Raw genomic sequence first — 20,664 nt, forward strand, 5'->3', positions numbered from 1 at the left:
CAACCCTGGTAGCTTGTCAGAACTGCAGCAGCTCAGGCTCTGCCCCCGACCTCCTGAATTGGAGTCTGCATTTTAACAAGATTCTCCAGGCGGTTCTTTTGAGAAGTGCATCCTAGAGTTAATTCTTATACCTGTTATGTTTAATAATGAGAATACTAAGATCTTTTCCCATTTCAGACACTTTGCGGGGCTAAACTGTTCCTCAGACGTTTTGCTTATTTAAATGAAGAAGTTGATTCTATCCTAGTAAGGGACCCTCCCCAGCCATCAATGGATATTTAAATAGCCATATCCTCATTAAGCAAATTAAGAGAGGGAGCCACCATACCTAAATATTTCCTTAAATGTAATTTTACAGTTTGATGCTAATTTTTAAAAAATTGTATACACACCTTTCAAACTTATTCTTTGTTGACCCACTCATACATAGTGCTCAGGATGTCAAAGATCCTTTGATCTTTCATAACCTTGGGATCTAACAGTTAGTCTTCTAGCTATTTCTTTTTCCTCAGAGTCATGCTTTCCTAAGGGTTGAGTGTTTCTGGACTTATATGGTTTGCCAAGTATGCTATTATAATGAAATTGCCCTTATTTTAAAAGCCGGTCGATGACTCCACTGATGAAATTTGATAAATAAACATCAGGATTGTTAAAAAAAAAAAAAAGCGGTTGAGTGTTTATTGGTTTGTCCTTTGCCTTCCAGAAGAGGTACTTAAAGAAGTTCTTAAGTCCCATTGTGCTAGAGCTATTACCTAAATCCTCCCTTCCCCACAAGCACACAAAATTTTTAAATATGAAAAATAACTTTTTTTAAGAAAAAAATGTAGCATTGTGGTGATGTGACCTTATGATTTTTTTCCTCAGCTTATGAAATGTTATCTGATCCAGTGAAAAGACGAGCATTTAACAGTGTAGATCCTACTTTTGATAACTCAGTTCCTTCTAAAAGTGAAGCAAAGGACAATTTCTTTGAAGTGTTTTCCCCAGTGTTTGAAAGGAATTCCAGGTGCGTTAAGGCATCCCCTTGTGATCATAATGCTCTATTGGCTGGCTTTTTTTTTTTTTTTTTTTTTTTTTTTAGAAAAATGAGCTTTAATTGAACTGAATGCAGAGGCTGGTTGTGCTATGATGCTCTGTTGGTTGGCTTCTTGTAGTTCCAAGTTTCTGGTTTTTTCCTCTAGTAATAGCTAGTAATAGTTTTGTGTTTGTCCTCCTCATCCTCTACAATATTGAGCGCCTCTGGTGAACTTACTCTACTAATTTATTTTGCTCTCTAAATGGAAGTTCTTCCTTTCCTTAGTGAAATTACAACTCATGGGATGTTTTTCTTTTAAATTTCCTTTGGGGGAACGATGGTTGACTTTATGTAGTGTGATGCTGATGCTTAAGTGACAGTAATTTCCCATTCTTTCCTTCCCCTTTGTTAATGGGTACACTGCTGCATTTGGCCCATTATCATTTAGGAAAGCTTTTGTTCTATTTTTGAGCGTCTGATTATCATAAGGTTCTCTGACAAAGGATGATTTATATTTAAGATTAAAGCATATGTAATTTATTTCATTAAAATCAGTTTTTAAGTAGTGTGAACCAATAATCTACATTTTTTGGTTCCATCTGCATTGGAAGGTTTCCTGAGAGTGCATCTTAGTTGCGTATTGGAATCAGTTGGAGAGCCTGAACAGTTCCCGCTGCCTGGGTTCCACCTGGAGAAATTGATTTTAATTTAATTGGTTTGGAATGCCTGTAGGTTTTTTTAATGCTTCCAGGTGATTCTAATGGGCAGCTAAGTTTGAGAAGCACTTTGATTAGCAGTTTGATGCAGACTAATTATTTCCTCCACCCTTTCTCCTCACATTTGTTTTGTAACAGTGCTGAAGGTGGTTTTAAAATATATATATATATATATATATATATATATATATATATATATAGTGGATTATGTTTTTTTGTGGGATGGTTTCACAGAGTGGAAAAACACGGGTCAGTAGCAAACTCAGGGTCCTTTTAGAGATGGTGGGTGAAGTGCTGAACCTACAAGTCTGACTCTTAGGGGGAAAGTGGTGGCGATAAGGGGGTGGAAATCTATTCCATCTGTGATTATTCACATTTTTTAAAAGGGAAGGCCTACCGGTCACTTCCGTACTGCCTGTTTAGGGGCAGGACTAAGTGAGCTTGAAAAGTGGCGTTAGAGCCTGTTTTTCCTGGCCAGCTTGGCAGCTGCTACAACCCTGTAATTTACAGAACTGAAGATAACCTGAGGGTTAGAACACTGTTCCATTGGTTTCTCCCCCTCACACCCCCTCTCCCCTTGCCCTCCCTTTTATTGCACCTGCATTTTTCAGCACTGCACTGCTGATTTCCCAGTTCCATCTCTTAGTCATGGAGGACATGGGGGAGGGATATTGTAGGGGATTTAGTAAAAACTGTTGTTTTTAATAAATCAGCTTGTTGAACTTTTTGTACAAAATGTTTTGAGTTTTTCTTTTTTTCAATATTTCAGATGGTCAAATAAAAAAAATGTCCCTAAACTTGGTGATATGAATTCATCATTTGAAGATGTAGATGCATTTTATTCTTTCTGGTGAGTGAATACACTGTTTCTCCCATGCTTTCATTTTTTAAGAAGGTAAGTATTCAATAAGTGCTCGACTGACTTCTGTAAATTAATTGAGGGATGGGAAAATTGCAGAACCTTCAATGAACAAAAGCACTGTGTTTAGAAATCAAAAAGGTTTTCACAGAATGCTGTATTATCTCCTATGTAATATTTAGGCTTTTATGATTATTTTTTCAATCTGTTTTCTATTTATCAGATTTCTAGATATCAAGCACACTGTAGCAGTAAAAAATGAAAAATAAGGAGTTATTTGAATCATTAAAAAATAATTTTTCATTTAGCTATTTCTTTAAGTACTTGAATATATGATGAAGACGATGTTGTCTCTATAACTAATTCATTAATTTTTAATGCGCAGTATTCATTTTCCATTTTTATATTATGTGTGCTATATTTTCTCATTAAGTATCTGGTAAATATGAAAACACAAAGTCACTGTAAGACAAAAATGACAAAATTTAGCTCTACAAACCAGATAAAGTGACCACTACTAGGTTCCCTTAAAACTTGACAGACTAGTGGCGGTGAAGGCAGGGAAAACTTTATCAAGTCCCAGGCAAGAGAGAAACCTAATATTCAGAAGAGATAGCAGGGAGCTGGGATTTTGTTTTAGGGGTGATGAGTATTTTAGACTTTCATACCAAATACAATTTCATTTTAAAAAGAAGAAGAAAAAGACTTGGGTATAGTGCTAGTTCAGTATCAAAAGAGAGGGGAGGGATCTATTAAAACAAACTCATCCACTTATCATTAAAGTTTCTTAAAATTATATGCACCTAACTTAATTTTAAAAGGAAGATTTTTTTTCATTTGTTTTGGCTTGATTTTATTTTATTTCTGTTTATATTAGGTATAATTTTGATTCTTGGAGAGAATTCTCTTATTTAGATGAAGAAGAAAAAGAAAAAGCAGAATGGTATGTATGTAAATCATTAATAAAGGAAGATATTTGTTTGGTTCTTTGGTATTTGTGATGATGTAAAAATATACCACATATATTTTCTTTTGCATTTTCCCTGTGTATCCGTTTTAAATGAGTTTTTTTGATATTTTGAGATCCTATCTCACAAGTTAAGCTTGATAGAGCCAGATCAATAGTTGGTTATGAAGCTTAAGAAATTGCCAAGGAATGTAATTGTCAATAAAGCTCAAGTCAGCAAATTCTTTTTCTTCCGGTTGCTTAACCAGTTTTATTTTCATTTTCCCTATATGTGTAGGGAAATTATTTTGACATGAATGTTCCCAAAAAATTAACCAAAAATAATAGTAAGTACTATTACCCTTTAATGTTAATAATGACATAGCATTTTAACCTTTCAAGACATTACTTGCATTGTAGCTAAATTATAAAGTATTACATTTTCCTGTCATACCATCCATAAGCAATAGTTTATTTCCAATTTTTCCTATTTTATAGTCGTGATGAAAGGAGATGGATTGAAAAGCAGAACAGAGCAACAAGGGCCCAAAGGAAAAAAGAAGAAATGAACAGAATAAGAACATTAGTTGGTAAGGATAATTGATGTTTTTTTTAAAGTTCTTTAATTAAATGTTAGAAATTCAAAAGATTAACTTTTTTTCTGGTAGATAATGCATATAGCTGTGATCCAAGGATAAAAAAATTTAAGGAAGAAGAAAAAGCCAAGAAAGAAGCAGAAAAGAAAGCAAAAGCAGAGGCAAAACGGAAGGAGCAAGAAGCTAAAGAGAAAGTAAGATGACATTTGACAAAGTTGGATTTTAAATGTTCATAAAATCTTCAATCTTCAGATCTATTTTTAAATACTGTAATCTAGTAGTAGAGAATTAGATGCTACTATGAAAGAATCATGACATTTGGCACAGTTGATAGAATGATCTTCCTTACCAGCAAATTCTTATTGAGCAAAAACATAATATCATGTAAATTTCTTAATACTACACTCACTTCTAATATGTCCTTTTTACATTTCTAATAAATTTTTATAGAACTTTACCATCTGCTTTTCCTTCGGTCTTTGATAAGTTGATGTTTACCTTTGTGTAATTTAAGTTATTAAAAATTGTATTTTTTGAATAAGATTAAGGAGCATTTTGGAATTCTAATTTTCTTATTAAATGATTTTATTTTCCATTATTAAAGCAAAGACAAGCTGAATTAGAAGCTGCTCGGTTAGCAAAGGAAAAAGAAGAAGAGGAAGTTAGACAACAAGCGTTATTGGCAAAGAAGGAAAAAGATATCCAGAAAAAAGCCATTAAGAAGGAAAGACAAAAACTTCGAAACTCATGCAAGGTACGTCAGACTGTGATTGAACAAGCACTACATACAAGTAAATCAAATTGCTGATTAAGCTTAAAAATATTTTTATACTATGGAAATATAAACTACTGTACACATTTTATCTCAGAATATAAACGTTTTTAAATTCACTTTTTAAAAATTTCACACATGCATATTCAGTATGCAACTCTGATAGGGTTGGTTGTTTTTTTTTTTAACATAACCATCTTGCCATTTTCAAACCTAAAAAAAAAGTTGTTTATTATTCTAATACTTGTTCCATATTCACACCTTCTTGATTATCTCAATGTCTTTTTATCTAAATAAGATCAAAGATTTCAGCTGTGTGTCTCCTGGTTGTGTCCGTTGCAGGTCCCCTACCATCACCATCTCTCCCCCTTCCCCTGGTTGGAGAAATTGGATCGTTTGTTCTGAAAATGTGCCACAAAATTGGTTTTGACTGGTTACTTCCTTAATGGTGTAAAATCAATGTTTATCAAAGAAAAAGTTCTTTAAGAAGTTAAACTTGGGTTGTTTTTAAGGATCTAAAAGCTTTCATTTTTATGTAAATAAAGGGATATCATTCAGTTGAGTACTGGTAGTTTGTGTTCAGGTACAGTTTTTACTAAAAAATACTGACTAAAAAACCCCAAAAGTTTTCAAATATAGTTTTGTCCAAGAGATGGTCTTACTTTTTAAACTGGTAAAGTTAGAGCCCAGTATTGTTCCATATCAAGTAGCATCAAATGAATAAATTAATGAAATTCCAAGCTATAGTAGAGATTGCCACACAGTATACTACACCATTGTAGTTAAATTCAGCAAGTATGTAAATGTTTACTGTGTATAGAAGACTCTTTCACGTGACTGTCCAGAGGCTCTAGACACTAGTATATGTATTCTAATATATGCCATCCTAAATCTTCAGTTAATGAAATTAACCTGCCCCATTTAGCAGGCTTTGAAAGACATTTAATAAAAATACAAGCACAGGATGTCTCTTCAAGCTTTTGGTAAGTAAGAGGAAAATCTAAATAGAAAAAAATGAAAGATTTTCCTCAGATTTCACCTAGAAAATTATACTGAGAAGAATGCAGGATATCATAGTTGTTGAGAGCATACACTCAGATTTAAAGTAATTTTCCACTTCCCATGTCCTGTCTCTGGTCCTCAGGAGGTTCCCTCAACCCATTTATGTCTCAATTTCCTCACCTATACAGTAACTGAAATAATACCTAGAAATAGAGTTGTGAAGATTAAATGAGATCATTCACATGTAGCACTTGTTAGATTTGGCATAATGAGAACTGGATCAACAACTTGAAAAGGTCAGTTAGAAAATAGAAAACTTGAATAGTTCTTAGAGATGGTGCCTAAATGAGGGTTAAAGTTCTGGCCTTTGGTAACTTATTATAGCTACTTTCCTGCATGAGTTCATGTATTCATTCATAAAATATGTGATGAGCACTTAACTATGTGTCAAGCAGTTATAATTGATGTTGATACTATGACGACACCGTCTTTGCCTTCAAGAGTCTGCTGGTTAACGATGGAGAATGACAAGAAAACAGGCCAGTGAAACACTTTAAGATGGGTACTAGGACAAGAAGGTACCGAACAGGTGGTCAAGGAAGGTTTTCTGGATCTAGTGGGATTCAGCCAGGTGAAGCAGTGTGTGTATGGGATTAGAGATGAGAGAGATCAGGGAGCATTGAGAGAGTGTAGAGATCCAGAAAAGTGAGGTTTAATGAGCCAGAGGAAGGAAGGGCCAGGTCTTGAAGAGCATTATATATCTTGCTAGCTTAAAAGTGACTCTGATCCTGAGTCACTTATGCTCAGGATGCTGTGAGAACACTAGACGCAGAGACAAATTGAGTCTTTTGCATAATCCAGGTGAGAGCATGGGCCTTGAACTAAAAGAGATGGTGGGAAAAGAAGGTAGATTAAATGAACCAACATTTAGGAGGTAAGATTGGCTGTTGCCTGTTGGGTATTGATTTTATGTTGGAGGTGGAAGAGGAGTAAGGGTTAATACATGTCCTGGTTTCTTGCATGGAATACTGGATGGGTGATGGCATTATTCAGTGAAACAGAAAACAAAGGAAGAGGAAAAGGCTGGGGAAGAATGATTTCAGTTTAGGGCATGTTGAGTGCATTGAGATACTCAGATGAAGATACTCAGTAGGTGACTTAACTTTGATGTAAAGTCTGGAGTTGAGTGGGAGTGTCACAGAGTCGACTACATCTCAATGGCAAGTAGTGGAGATCCCCCCAGGGGAGAGTATAGAGCAAGGAGGGTGGAGATGGGACACTGGCAAACACCAATACTTAAGGCACTGACAGAGGAAGTGGAGCCTGAGAAGGAGTGACCCAAGCAGGTAGGAAGAAAATCAGTAAGGCTTTTGGAAGCCGAGGGAGGTGTCACAGTAAAAGAAGCATTGGAACCTTAGCACCAGATTGCATCGATTAAGGAAGCAAGAAAAGTGAGGAATGAGAGATGGGTCAGCAGCAGCTGAAAGCAGCATGAGAAGTATTGATACTTTCCAATTTTTGTTCACCCAGGCACATCACAATATTCCATTCTAAGCATAATCTCTAGCTATATCAGGTTTTGCTGAACTTCCTGTTTCTTAACACACTTTTTTACAGTTTGGCACACAGTAAATAGAACAGGCAGCCTAACAAAGGGATTTTAATTTGTCGTTATATAGAATTTCTTGATTCTTCAGTGGTTGTCTGAGGACTCATTGTCTTATATCATCTAGAGGCCTTCTGCACCATCACCTTGCTTCTGTTGTGCACCTCCATCCATTTAGTAATGCCTCCTTATTGCTGGCTGGCCAGGGAAAGCCTTGCATGGTGCCCGGGGAATGTGCTTCTCGGTGGCCAGGAGGCCATACAGTCAACTTAAGAAACTCTCAAGGACTTCATGCTTGGTAGTTGTGTTTATGGATGTACTCTTGAGTGCCAGTAGAGATGATGAAAATGTTTGTGTTCATACTTCTAGACCTGGAATCACTTTTCTGACAATGAGGCAGAACGTGTTAAAATGATGGAGGAAGTGGAAAAACTTTGTGATCGGCTTGAACTAGCGAGGTATAACTGTAGAGCTGCTGTTAAAGTCTTCTTTTGGGCTTAGGATAAAATTTCATCCCCTTTTTTCCTTTAAGTTTACAGTGCTTGAATGAAACACTCACATCGTCTACAAAAGAAGTAGGAAAGGCTGCTCTGGAAAAACAGGTAATAGAAAAACATATCACTTCTACCTGTATTTAGCATTTAATTCTGCTTTAGTATTGCTTTCACCTCAGTGTTTCCCCACCTAACATGTAAGTTACTATAGGGGCAAAGAGTGTCTCATTTCTCTTTGGGTTGACTTAAATTGGATTTAAGTGTGTATAGTTGTTACCATATATAGTTTGATTTGTGGTTATCTAGCACATTAATCATAGATTTTTCAGGATCACTGTTAGAAAAAAATCATTGTGTTGACTATTCCTTGAGCATTTTTGTTGGATAATAACATTTAGAACCAAGAGATTTTTATTCTGTCTAGTCTACACCTTTTATTTTACAGATGAGGAAACAGGCCCAGAAATTCAATTCAGTGCAACAAGTGTTAGTACCTACCATATATAGCCCCGTGCCTAGGTGATTTGCTATTGCTGCCACAAAGGAGTTCAGGAACAGTTACGCTAAGGAGAAAAGGCCTGAGGACCAAAAGATGGAGGGCCCCCAGTAAATGCTGTAGGTTAGAGAGGAAGTGCCAACACCAGGTTGAGTGGTCAGGGAGGCTTAGTGAAGGGTTTGAGCCAGTTTTGAAGGACGACAGTGTTAAATGAAGGTCAGGGGAGCAGTGTAAAATACAGGTAGGAGTAGAAAGTTAGGGGAAGAAGAAGCGGGAGTTTTAGTTAAGAAGAGTAGAGCCAAATTAAGCAGGTTTTGAATACCAAGATGACCAGTTTCCATTACCACAGATCTTTGAGTAGCACAGGGTTAACATTGTGCTATTAATCTGGCATTTGTAGACAAGAGGCATTGGATGAGTGTGACTAGTGTAAGAATCTCACTGGAAGGACTTGGACTGTGAGTGATAATGGGAATCACTGAAATCTTTGGGACTTGGTGACTGGTTCTAAGGGATTGAAGTGGGGAAATGAGTCAGAGATGACTCCAAGATAGCAACTGACAGAGCAACATCATCAAGTAAAGATTTTTTTTTCCCTTGTGCATGTTTGAAGGTACACCGGAAGTGACAGTGTAAAAGGTAGAACTTCAAGATAAACCAAAGGCCACTTTGCTGTGCTTTTACCTTTTTGTAGAGAGTAAATAACATTATCTGCAAAAGAGTGGGTATGAGCTTTGAAATGGCCTTGTGGGTGAATAACCCAATGACTATAGACAAGTAGTGTCCAAGGCAAACAGAGATATGATAGGAATACAGGGTAGGTCAGGCCAAGGCTGGTTCTTGTTCCTCAAGCAGAGATATGCAGCCTGGAAGCCAGAGTGAAAAGGCTGACTGTGGTTTTGGGGCTGGCCTGGGGGGTGGTGTAGGCTCCCTGCCTGGATGATGCTGAGCGTCGAGAACCACAAGTCAGCAAGGGAGTGTAGAGTAGTAAGATGTTTTAAGTCCCTGACTTACCTATGATATTTGTGTAGATAGAAGAAATAAATGAGCAAATTAGAAAAGAGAAAGAGGAAGCTGAGGCTCGTATGCGACAGGCATCTAAGAATGCAGAGAAATCAACTGGCGGAGGTGGAAATGGCAGTAAACACTGGTCAGAAGATGATCTGCAATTACTAATTAAAGCTGTGAATCTCTTCCCTGCTGGAACAAATTCAAGGTACTCGTTCTAATGAAACTTCTCTTCAACACATACTGGAGCCTAGGGATAATGTAGACACCCAAATAGCAGCACATTACAGCAAACTTCCAGAGACGTGCTTGGACCTGGACACTAAGTTCTGTGCAAAGTGTGAAAAGCATTTTGAACCTGCTAGTCTTAGCAGCTTATACCAACACACATATGTATATCCATACATACATCAGGATGCTTCATCAATTTCTCAGGAAATTAAGGATCATAAGACATAAACCTTGACTCTCATGTTGGCTTAGTCCATTGTGGTTTATAGTAGGCACTAGGTTTTGTGCTCCATAGTTTCTCTTTCAGTCTTAATCCTTCTTTGTTGTTTCCGACCTCAAACTGGAGCTCACTGCAGAGTCTGAGCTGAGAACTCAAAGAAACCTTAGAGATCCAGCCTCCCTTATTCTGTATATGAGGAAACTAAGGTTCTCTTTTCAGAATGATCTGTCTCCTTAAGTATGTGTCCAAATGGCAGTATACACAAATGTGTGCTTTTATTTCTGTTGATTTTTACACAGAATCAATAAGGTTTTGTACAAACTTGAAACCAAGATTATACACAGTTGATTTAAACATATGAAAAGCAAAAAACATAGTTCAGGCAATAGTAATAATTAGATCACCAATTTAGAGCTAATTCTTTAGATGTTATAGCTAACCCTTCTGCATTAAAAATGTGGGATCATTCTGGGTTTTGTTTGGGGTTTTTCGTTATTTTTGTATCGGTTGCTCTAGATGGGAAGTTATTGCTAATTACATGAACATACATTCTTCTTCTGGAGTCAAGAGAACCGCCAAAGATGTTATCGGCAAAGCAAAGAGTCTTCAAAAACTTGGTGAGTTAGTTTTGCCAAATCAATTTTTTTGCTACCTTGAATACATATTTTAAAAATAATCTATGCAATTTAATGAAAGACTAAATGAGATGATCTGTATTAAAGTTTTTTCCCCTTTTCAGACCCTCATCAAAAAGATGACATAAACAGAAAGGCTTTTGATAAGTTTAAAAAAGAACACGGTGTGGTGTGTCAAGCAGACAATGCAACACCTTCAGAACGATTTGAAGGTAATGAAATTTTATTTTTCTATGAGTAGAAAATGCTAACCATGTATCTGTGTGAGAGTATACAAGATCTACGGTCTACATTCAGAGTGAATGGAATGGAAAGCATTTAGCAGACTGAAAGGTATAAAGCGGATGTTTTCAGGACAGTTTTACATCAGCACCATTGAGAATTACAGTTCTTCCATTTCATATGCCATGAGGGGAGGGGTTGTGTTTGTTTAGTTCACCAGATTTTACAAATCAGTATTAAAGGATATTGGGACAATTGAAATTTGAATAAGGTCTGTAGACTAGATAATTTTTTATCAAGGTTGATTTCCTGATTTTGAAAAATACACTATAAGGAAAGGTCCTTGTCTTTAAGGGAAGACAGGAGTAAAGGGGCAGCATGCCTGCAGCTTACGTGGCTCAGAACAAGTTAGTTATACAGACACAGTTTGTTGTGCTGACATGTCTTGGGTGTTCTAGTTAATTTGATTACTCTGGACCAGTATGTTTCAAATGCAAATTATGACTCAGAGGTGGGTCATGAAATCAGTTTAATGGATCATGAATAGAAAATATCAGAGAGCATTACACCTATTACATAAGTGGGTATTTGTGAAACTTTTGTTCATGTGTATAAGTGTCTGAGATGTGACATTTTTTTCCTTAATGTGAGTTGCTGACAAAACTTTGAAAAGTTCTCTTTCACTACATGCATTTGTGAGCCACCAGTCCTTTTCTCCCTAAACTAAGCTAATCTTGGATATGCTTTCCAGATCACAGTGCCAAATGTATGTTTTGGGATTAACTGACAGCCTTGACTCCTCAGGATGACCTGTCCCTGTCTTAACAGTCCCACTTTTCCTGTATTCTTGGTCTAGTTCATTATCCCAAAATTTCAATTTGAAAATACTAGGAGAGACTTACAATGTTCTATAAAGAGGAAAAAATCATTCTGTGTTTGCAAGTTGCATTTGCAAAATTGGGTGACTTTTGTCTAGGCTGGGCATTGTTTTGGCTCTTTTCAGAAAGATAAGTAACAAAGCAGAAATTTCAGAACACTTGGAAGGCACTTCTAAAGGAGGTAATTCTCTTGCCCCTTACGCCATCCACAAAAATCAGACACATTCAGGTATTACTGCGTTATTCTCAGCTCTTTCTTGTGGGACTAGTTTCCGTGCTGGAGGCAGACACTGATGGTTGTGCTTTCTGGCAGATGGGTGACCCTGTGAGGGCAGGAGTGATATGGTACTTGGGCCTGACTCCTTTACCTCTTCTTATGGATTTAATGGGCAGGTCCCTCTCTCTTCAACTGCTCCAGTAAACAGCAAGCTGGCCACATTTTTTGGAATAGTGATTTCTCATAGGAATTTTATATGTTTCATTCATTTTGGTATTGGGAAGTCCCTGGATCATAACAGCAGATAATAAGCAGCAGATAATAATTATATGTCAGTTCCATCTTTTTTCCAAGAGAGAGGAAATGAATTAAATCTATGGTGTTAAATGGGGCTTCAAACTAATAAAAGGAAATTCCACTAAGGGGTTCCTGGAATTTTAAAAGCTGATTTCAAAGAAAGCTTCAGTCTTTAATCTGTCTTCAAATACAAGTTCTCTGCCTTGTTGTAAGGTGTGTTGTTTTTCAACTTGTTCACTGTGTCTATGAGTATGTTTTTAATTGGGAAATAACTTAGATTTCTAGGCTTTACTTTGTACCTGATCTCACAGGTTACAATTTCAAGAGGTAGTCTCACTGCTGGTAGGATAGGTGCCACTGTGTTTTCACTGCATGATCTGAAATAACTAAGCTGTCAGTAATCCATTAACTTAGAATAACCAAATCATTTTAACCATTTTCACATTTTCATTTTCCTACAGAAGTGGGATGTATACTTCTTGCATCTTAGGAAGGAATATATTTGTTTCTGATACATGTATGAGGTGTTCTATCAAACATAAAGGTCTGGTTTAGTAGAGATGCACAGCGTAGGCTCCACAATATTTTAGTGGACGTGGTGACAGTGACACACTGGAAATGGAATCTAATCTCACCTTGGCTGTACATCATTGAAACTATGGGAGCTTGGCTTAGCTTTGTTAAACTTGTTTCTTCCAGTGTAAAATGAGAATGGTTTCCAGGCTCTCATCGAGCTAAAAGTGTTTAAGTAGGAGGCAGCTCTTGAACTATGCTATAAGGAACTAGATTTATCAGAAATCTTAAATGACTTGTGGTTGTGGTTTCGAACCCAGAAGTCCAACTGTGTATGTTAAATCTGATTTTTTTTTAAAAAGTCTGGTGAATATAAGATTAGATTGTGATAGACCAGAAATACAAAGCATATTGTGCTTTAAAGTCTCATATTTTTCTGGGATGTGAGCTATCTAAAGTTTTTCCCCTAATTAATACCTAGAGGTATATATGTGCGTCTAATTTGGTCTGTTCAAGATTGCACATCACAGATTCAAATGGGCACTTACCAAGATGTGTACCAAAAGACTCATCTGGGAAGGTGTTCCAGGACAGTTTTCTATCAATTAGAATAAAATTTTCCAAACAAAATTTTTTCTTAAACAGGTCCATGCACAGATTTCACCCCTTGGACAACAGAAGAACAGAAGCTTTTGGAACAAGCTTTGAAAACGTACCCAGTAAATACACCTGAAAGATGGGAAAAAATAGCAGAAGCAGTGCCTGGCAGGACAAAGAAGGACTGCATGAAACGATATAAGGTTGTAGATCTTTAGTGTGTAGATTCCATTATCAATCATTTAAATTATGTTTTTGTGCTTATTCAATACCACAGTAGTCGTGGGGCCAATATTAGAAGTAACCAACCTTAGAAACGTTCTAGCTCTGGTAGTTACTAAAAAAAAAATCAACCTTTTCAGTAGATTTACCCCAGTTTGGATGTTTTACATACTTATACCAAACACTAGAAATGTCTGCAAATTCTGACAACTTCTCGGTGTAAGTAACATCTTTTTCCCTTCCTAGGAACTTGTCGAAATGGTAAAAGCAAAGAAAGCTGCTCAAGAACAAGTGCTGAACGCAAGTAGAGGCAAGAAATGACTTATGACAATCTTTGTTGTGTGTGCATTTTTATAATAAAACTGAAAATACTGTACAAAATTTTATTCTTAAAACTATACTTAAAGTGTGTTGTTCCAGTATAATTTCTCAGAGATCTACCATTCATTGTGGTGGTCTTATTCTTTCAAAGTCTGAGATAGTATTTCATTCATATTTACCAGTATAGATGTTCATTTTTTTTCTTTAGGACTTGCAGGTCTCGGTTTTATAAATATATATGTTCAAAATATGTTTATTAGGAGCATTTTAATCATGAAGCCAGCACATGTTACTGCAAATCTGTTTAAAATCTGGTAGCTGCTCAATGGGACCTAAGGATTAAAAGAAAGGACAGTTACAACTAAAGAGAAGGAAAGTCCTTAGCCAACTTTCTGCATAGGAGAAAAGGAGCCAGGCTTACCAACAGCAGCAACAGCTGGACTCTTATCATAAATATATTTGGTACACACTTCTCGAATTATCTCAGCATTTACAGCCTGAAAAATTGAAGACACAAGCATTCAGAGCTTTTTGTAGTAGTGAAGACATTCTATACCTGGGACATTTTAGAGCTAAAGCAAGATTTATGATGTGTATCTCCAGGTGTTGTAACAAGCATCATTTTACACAAGACCCAATAGTATCTAAGGACTACTTACATCAATTCTTGCTTCAAGCTCAGGGATGGGAATTCTTCGATTATAGCATAACATTTGCCTACCAATATCTTCACAGATGGGAGTGGAACCTGTTTTAAAGAAAAGGGAAAACTAAGTACTGGAACGTAAGTCAACCATGTGAAAATAGGACTTATGTGTTTAATTCTTTTACCATCAAGTTGCAGCAACATGTTTGTTTTCAGAAGATTCTTGGCTCGTGCAACTTCACTTTCAGTGACACTTGTACAGAGTCGCATCCTAAAAACCATTTGGAAAAATCAAATGTCAAAGTAGTTTGAAAATGTTATACGTTTCATGAGTTAATGACCTAAAAGAAAGAAAGGATGCTATATTCTATGTATTACACCACAATGTACAAGTGATTATGATTTCAATTTAGTAAAAAGTTTAAATTACTAATGATCCCAACAGTTAAGCAAAAGTTAAAATATTACTGATTATTTTCCTGGTAGTGTTAATTTCTCAAAAATGATATGGTTAGCAGAGATTCAATACAATATAAAAATAGGCTGACTGCATTTTGAGAAATGCTACAGTCATTTTGAAAATTCATGAATCCCCATCTGATAGGATCTGACTTGTTAGGGGATAGATAGGTCAGTGGGTCATTGGTTTCTCAAAAGAATCCAGTTGAGTCTAACTTAAACCTAATAATTAATGATTACACTCCAACTAGACTTAGAGAGATGTAAGCCATTTAAGAATGGTGGAGGAAAGGGACCAGAGCTAAATAAAAGTTTTCCAAGAAGCTTTGGGCCCTTCTGCCTGTCTCAAGGTACTAGTTTTGACTAAAACACTACATTTTTCTTTTAGCAATGGCAACTTCAGGTTCATTTTCATAACGCAGCCTTTCCAAGCCAGATAACTTTTAGAAGTATTTCCTAGAATTCTAGTTGGCATTTAAACATTTTTAACTTTTAAGATATTCTTTCTGAAGTAATCTGCTTCTTAATGATTAAGAATTTTCTATACTATAAATCAGCTTCACATGAAACTTAGAAGAAATATCTGTGCTTCAAAAACACAGCAATAACTGCTACTACTTAAGTCTTGTTCTCTTAATAAAATGCTAATAACATCACCATAAAAAATTAATCAGCATCAACAGTGTAAAAAGAAACTAGTCTAAAGTGGGAATTCTAAGCATGATTTAAATTTTTTCTCACCATTCTTTCTGAACAACATGTAGCATGTCTGCAACAGTGGCTGGTTCACAAACCATATAGATTCCCCATAATCCTGTATCTGTGTAGGAAGTGTTGAAAGACTGGAAGCTATGGCAGAGGTTGCCATGACAGGTGAGCTGGGCCAGCTTGCTAGATAAATTCTGTAAGGGAAAAAAACTGTCCAAGAGAACTGTAGGTATACGTGTCCAAATTACCAGAAAGAAAAATGAGATGGGAAAATCGTGACTGCCTTAAAAGGCTGAGTTTCTCAGTTTTATCCAGCAGTATCTCAATAATAAAGCAAAAATTCACTGAAACTAAGAATTATAGTAATCTCACCAGCCCAATGCATCATCCCCAGAGAAATTCATAATGTTAAAGCAGTGAATCCTTGTAATTAATTTAGTAGCTGCACCCACTTCTAAAATAATACATATTGATGGACCTAGAGATTATCATACTAAGTGAAGTCAGTGATATCACTTACATGTGGAATCTAAAAAAAAAAAAGATACAAATGAACTTATTTACAAAACAGAAACAGACTCACAGACTTTGAAAACAAACTCATGGTTACCAAAGGGGAAACGTGGTTGGGGGAGGGATAAATTAGGAGTTTGGGATTAACATATACACACTACTGTGTATAAAATAACCAACAAGGAACCTACTGTATAGAACAGGGAACTCTACTCAATATTCTGTAATAACCTAAATGGGAAAAGAGTTTGAAAAAGAATGGATATATATGTGTATATATAACTGAATCACTTAGCTGTACATATGAAACTAACACAACATTGTAAATCAACTATACTCCAATATAAAATTAAAATTAAAAGGAAAAATCCAATCAGGCCAAAATTAAAATTAAAAATGGGTTGACCTCACAGGTTGTAGTTCAGGTATGTTTACAGGGTCCCTTGGTCAATCCAGCCCAGCATTCCACTTCTATCAGTGATTGATGTGAGATATGGTTATGACTTCTAATTCTGTGTTCCAGCTTTGTTTAATAATCATTTATAACCATATCAACCAAAAAACTGAATAACCCATGCCAATATGCTTTGCCAACAACAACAAAAATTTAAAGTAAAAATAATTAGCTATTATCAACCCAATTTGTAGAGCTTTGGGCTGTTTGCTTAAAAAATTGAAATTATATTGCATGTGAAGCCTAAGATACTTATATGAAATGTATTTTCTCAAAATCTTTGAGTATAAATATATACACTTTGTATTTTGAAGTAATTTCAGACTACAGACTAGTAGCATAAATAGTACAAAGAATTTCCTTTATCCAAATTCCTTAACACCTGTTACTTTACCATTTTTTTTTTTGCTTTATCATTCTCTTTAACATATTTTTCAATTGTTTGAGAGTACAGTGCAGATATCCTTTTTACCCCTGAATACTTTTTAATGTGCACTTCCGAAAAACAAGGAAATTTACCTCAGTACAATTATTAAAATTAGGATATTAACACTGATATATTACTATTAACAAATCCTTCTATCCTTATTCAAAATTTGCCAGTATGGCAAAAGAAAAAAATTGTTTTTTTCTGGCCCAGGATGCAATCCAGGATCAGTTTATATTTTAAGTCAAAATTCATACTACGAAGTTTCATCTTCTCATTTATTATGGAAATTTACTTTTAAAATCACTTACCATTCCTCCTCCAAAAGAGCGATCCCAGTTGCCAATCAGTGTGTTTGCAACCATGAGACAGATTGTATCTGGATGTGCCCAACCAACAGCTTCAACAGCTATTGCAAGATGTGCCAAAGGCATCTTGTCATCCCTCACTCGAATCTAGTTAGGATAAAGGATACAAAGCTCTAGTTAAGATTACCACTATATAACATGCTTAACAAGAAACAAACTCACCAGCTCCATTAACTGCAAAGTTAAAATGCTCACCATGACACTCCTTTGTTTTTTAAACAATTAGGCCTCATTACACTGTATAGTCTAGAAGAATTTCACCAAAAGATCTCCACTTGAAATAATCCAGACACAGCCACCAGATAATTACCTGGTCAAAAAGCGATGCATTATTTCACTGGTAGAAATAATCTTTTGTCAGTCTGAATTTTTCTGACTCTCTAAATTTAAGCTAATCTTGACATAACAGGCTTATTTTTGTACTGCCAATGCTACAGTCTTATGCAATTGCCAACATCAGGCTTCTTTCCAGATACAACTATATGAGCATCATCCCTAATGTGAAAAACTAAGCTTCTAATGAGGCTTAAAGATACAGCTGACATGTAGCAGGTTCTCTACAAGTTCTGGCTTTAACAGCTACCCCCCAGAAATGCACTGTGGGCAGAACTTAGCCAAGAATAAACCTGATTAAAAGTCAAAATTTGAGGTGTTTTTAAAATAAAAGATTAACTTTTATGCCCTACAATAGGAAAATGGGCATAGTATCAAACAAAAAGCACAAAAAAACCAAATTATATTTTCCTTAAAACCTTACATCCTTAGGAAAGAAAAATAGGTGGTTAAATATATGAAACAGGAAAGAACATGAACAACTGAGTCCATCCTCGGCTGGACTCCTTTGGCTTCTTCCATTTTACTGTTAGAAACAGGCACATTTGCTACACACATTCATAAATACAACACAAGAAACCCAAAGGGTTAAACACTAGCTTAGGAGGCTTGCCCTACCTCACTTCCTGTGAATTTGCAGGGAGGCAGAGCTGGTATTTCTCCTTTGTGTGTGGACAAAGAGTCACCAAAATGAAACTTTGCTAACTCAAGCAGTTCATCATGGGAAACCCCTAAATTGAAGGAAAATACGTTATATATCCAGTAGCAGTGCAATGTAAAGCACACAACGAACTGCCAATACTTCTGTTTACAATAAGCTCAAGGTGGTATAATGTGATACAGGTTACACATGGACTACTTGCTCTGACTAAAAGCCTTTTTAAGAGTAAGCTCACAGAGCACACTCTTTCCCTTGTTATAAGGCTTGGGGCTGCACAGCTTTCTCATTCTGAAGAACCATCACAGTTTTCATAACATACCAATGGATTCACAGATAAGGATAATAAGATAGCTTGAAAATACCATTTTCCATGCAGAATCATGTTATATTGAATAATTAAAACTCCTAGAATGCAAACTAGCAAGGAAAAGTCACCTTTCAATAAATTTTTTAAAGTAGAAAAGAATAACTATCATTTAAAGAAAGCTGGACACAAGATACGCTTCATTCTCTGTGCTCTGCTATCAAAATACAGGAACAAAATAACCTCATACAAATTTCTGAATAAATTCATAGCTATTCAAACACTCACTACTTGCCATCCAAAACTTAAGAGTTACTTAGATTCTATATCCCTTATTTTCCAAACTTGGGATCCAAACAGATTCAGTCAGTGAGAGATTCCTAAACTTACAAGACAAATTTAAACATGGGTAAGTGCCTTAAAAAATACCACAAGATATTTTTTTAATGAAACATTCTATTAGAACATAAAAGCACAACTTACACCCGTATTTCCAAACAAATCTCTGGTATAAAACAAGACAGTGAATGATTACACACGTTTTCACAATCACTATGTAGGAGAGCCGCCTTAGATATCAATCCAGAGGGTGACAAAACAATAGGAAGACCCTGGTGATACAAGGATGACAAGCAGAGAGTGCAGAACCATGAACAGGCACACAATTCTCAGCACTTAACAACCACTTCCACTGTTTTACTACCTTCACCTATAGCCCTCCTGGTTGGATGTTCCAGATATTCAGCTCCTGCCCCAGCACCACCTCTGCTTACCTCTATCCAAAAGGCAGGGGAGCCGGTAAATTTTATTTTTTTAAATCAAGCTAACTCTGGCCTATTTCACTGAAGATGCCACTGTTGATAAGAAATATCATCACTTATGTATCAATAAGACAAAATGCTAATTAATCTAGGATAGGCCATTAATTAATTGTAAGATATCCCAACTCTGGTGATGTCAAAATGAACCAATGAACTATGATAAAACCCACTGCATCCATATGCCACCAACAATGGCAGAGACATTCCTGACAGCTTAGCTGCTGAGGCCCCATCCAACCAATAGTGTTCCCCTTTCCAAGGCAGTTTCAACTGTTGAACCCCAGCCATTTTAGAAACAATGTTACTAACTCAAGATAACTTCAGAGCACACTTATCTGCCACACAAAGGCAACATGTTTTAAGATATTTAACCCTCATTTTCATCTTCTCCATTATTCCCAAGTAATGAGCCTAAAGTCTATCCAGGGCAACTAGAATTTTAATTTATTGTCATTTCTAAAGAGAGAAAAATTTACACAAAAGAACATTCCATGTATCTTCACTTTGTCCTAAAAAGAGAAAGAGAACACAAAACTGGAAACCAATAAAATGTACAATTTGCCTAAATTCAGATTACCAGGAAATCTAGCAAAATCTAATGTGAATTTTCTTTCATTTACTGGCTTCAAACATGTTCTCACAAGGAAGCCTTGTCCTGATGCCACTTGCATGTTCAGATTCCCATTAAATATTCTCCTAATCCCCTATATACTTCCCCTTTTCAGTAACTAGCAGATCTTACTGAAAGAACGAACAAATCAAAGAATGAATAAACAACGTAACATACTCATACCACGCCTGACCAAGGATGAAGCCGGTTCTCAAGAAATTTAAAATCTCAAGAGATTCCCAAACCGTAGAACACCATCTTCCAAGTCTCATTATCTCCCAGTTCACTCATTTGCCCTTTTCTTACAAGGAAATTCCATTATGTGTGCACACTTACATATTGGAGGGTCACTACATTTTCCCACTGAAAAACTCTATTGGGCTTCCCTGGTGGCCAGTGGTTAAGAATCCGCCTGCCAACGCAGGGGACACGGGTTTGCGCCCTGGTCCGGGAAGATCCCATATGTTGAAGAGCAACTAAGCCCGTGTGCCACAACT

The 20,664-nt window shown here is 36.2% G+C and overlaps 2 protein-coding genes across 3 annotated transcripts in view; one reads left to right on the forward strand and one right to left on the reverse strand.

Moving 5' to 3' along the window:
* DNAJC2 (DnaJ heat shock protein family (Hsp40) member C2) overlaps positions 1 to 13,942 on the forward strand; it is a 27,493-nt gene extending 13,551 nt beyond the window's left edge. For both annotated transcript variants that reach the window (XM_067745994.1, XM_067745995.1), the window contains exons 5-17: positions 865 to 1,006; positions 2,501 to 2,581; positions 3,468 to 3,533; positions 4,035 to 4,126; positions 4,205 to 4,326; positions 4,737 to 4,886; positions 7,882 to 7,970; positions 8,045 to 8,114; positions 9,534 to 9,718; positions 10,478 to 10,578; positions 10,701 to 10,808; positions 13,369 to 13,523; positions 13,789 to 13,942. In XM_067745994.1, coding sequence (XP_067602095.1) covers positions 865 to 1,006; positions 2,501 to 2,581; positions 3,468 to 3,533; positions 4,035 to 4,126; positions 4,205 to 4,326; positions 4,737 to 4,886; positions 7,882 to 7,970; positions 8,045 to 8,114; positions 9,534 to 9,718; positions 10,478 to 10,578; positions 10,701 to 10,808; positions 13,369 to 13,523; positions 13,789 to 13,863 — 1,436 coding nt within the window. In that variant the 3' untranslated portion in view covers positions 13,864 to 13,942. The remainder of the gene's footprint in view (positions 1 to 864; positions 1,007 to 2,500; positions 2,582 to 3,467; positions 3,534 to 4,034; positions 4,127 to 4,204; positions 4,327 to 4,736; positions 4,887 to 7,881; positions 7,971 to 8,044; positions 8,115 to 9,533; positions 9,719 to 10,477; positions 10,579 to 10,700; positions 10,809 to 13,368; positions 13,524 to 13,788) is intronic.
* PMPCB (peptidase, mitochondrial processing subunit beta) overlaps positions 13,520 to 20,664 on the reverse strand; it is a 16,034-nt gene continuing 8,889 nt past the window's right edge. The window contains exons 7-13 of the mRNA XM_067745997.1: positions 18,390 to 18,502; positions 17,382 to 17,525; positions 15,710 to 15,870; positions 14,695 to 14,780; positions 14,523 to 14,611; positions 14,285 to 14,360; positions 13,520 to 14,195 (exon numbers count right to left, since the gene is read on the reverse strand). Of these exons, the coding sequence (XP_067602098.1) occupies positions 14,131 to 14,195; positions 14,285 to 14,360; positions 14,523 to 14,611; positions 14,695 to 14,780; positions 15,710 to 15,870; positions 17,382 to 17,525; positions 18,390 to 18,502 (734 nt within the window). The 3' untranslated portion in view covers positions 13,520 to 14,130. The remainder of the gene's footprint in view (positions 14,196 to 14,284; positions 14,361 to 14,522; positions 14,612 to 14,694; positions 14,781 to 15,709; positions 15,871 to 17,381; positions 17,526 to 18,389; positions 18,503 to 20,664) is intronic.

The sequence above is a fragment of the Pseudorca crassidens genome, chromosome 8 (genome assembly GCF_039906515.1).
Source record: "Pseudorca crassidens isolate mPseCra1 chromosome 8, mPseCra1.hap1, whole genome shotgun sequence".
Classification (NCBI taxonomy): domain Eukaryota; kingdom Metazoa; phylum Chordata; class Mammalia; order Artiodactyla; family Delphinidae; genus Pseudorca; species Pseudorca crassidens.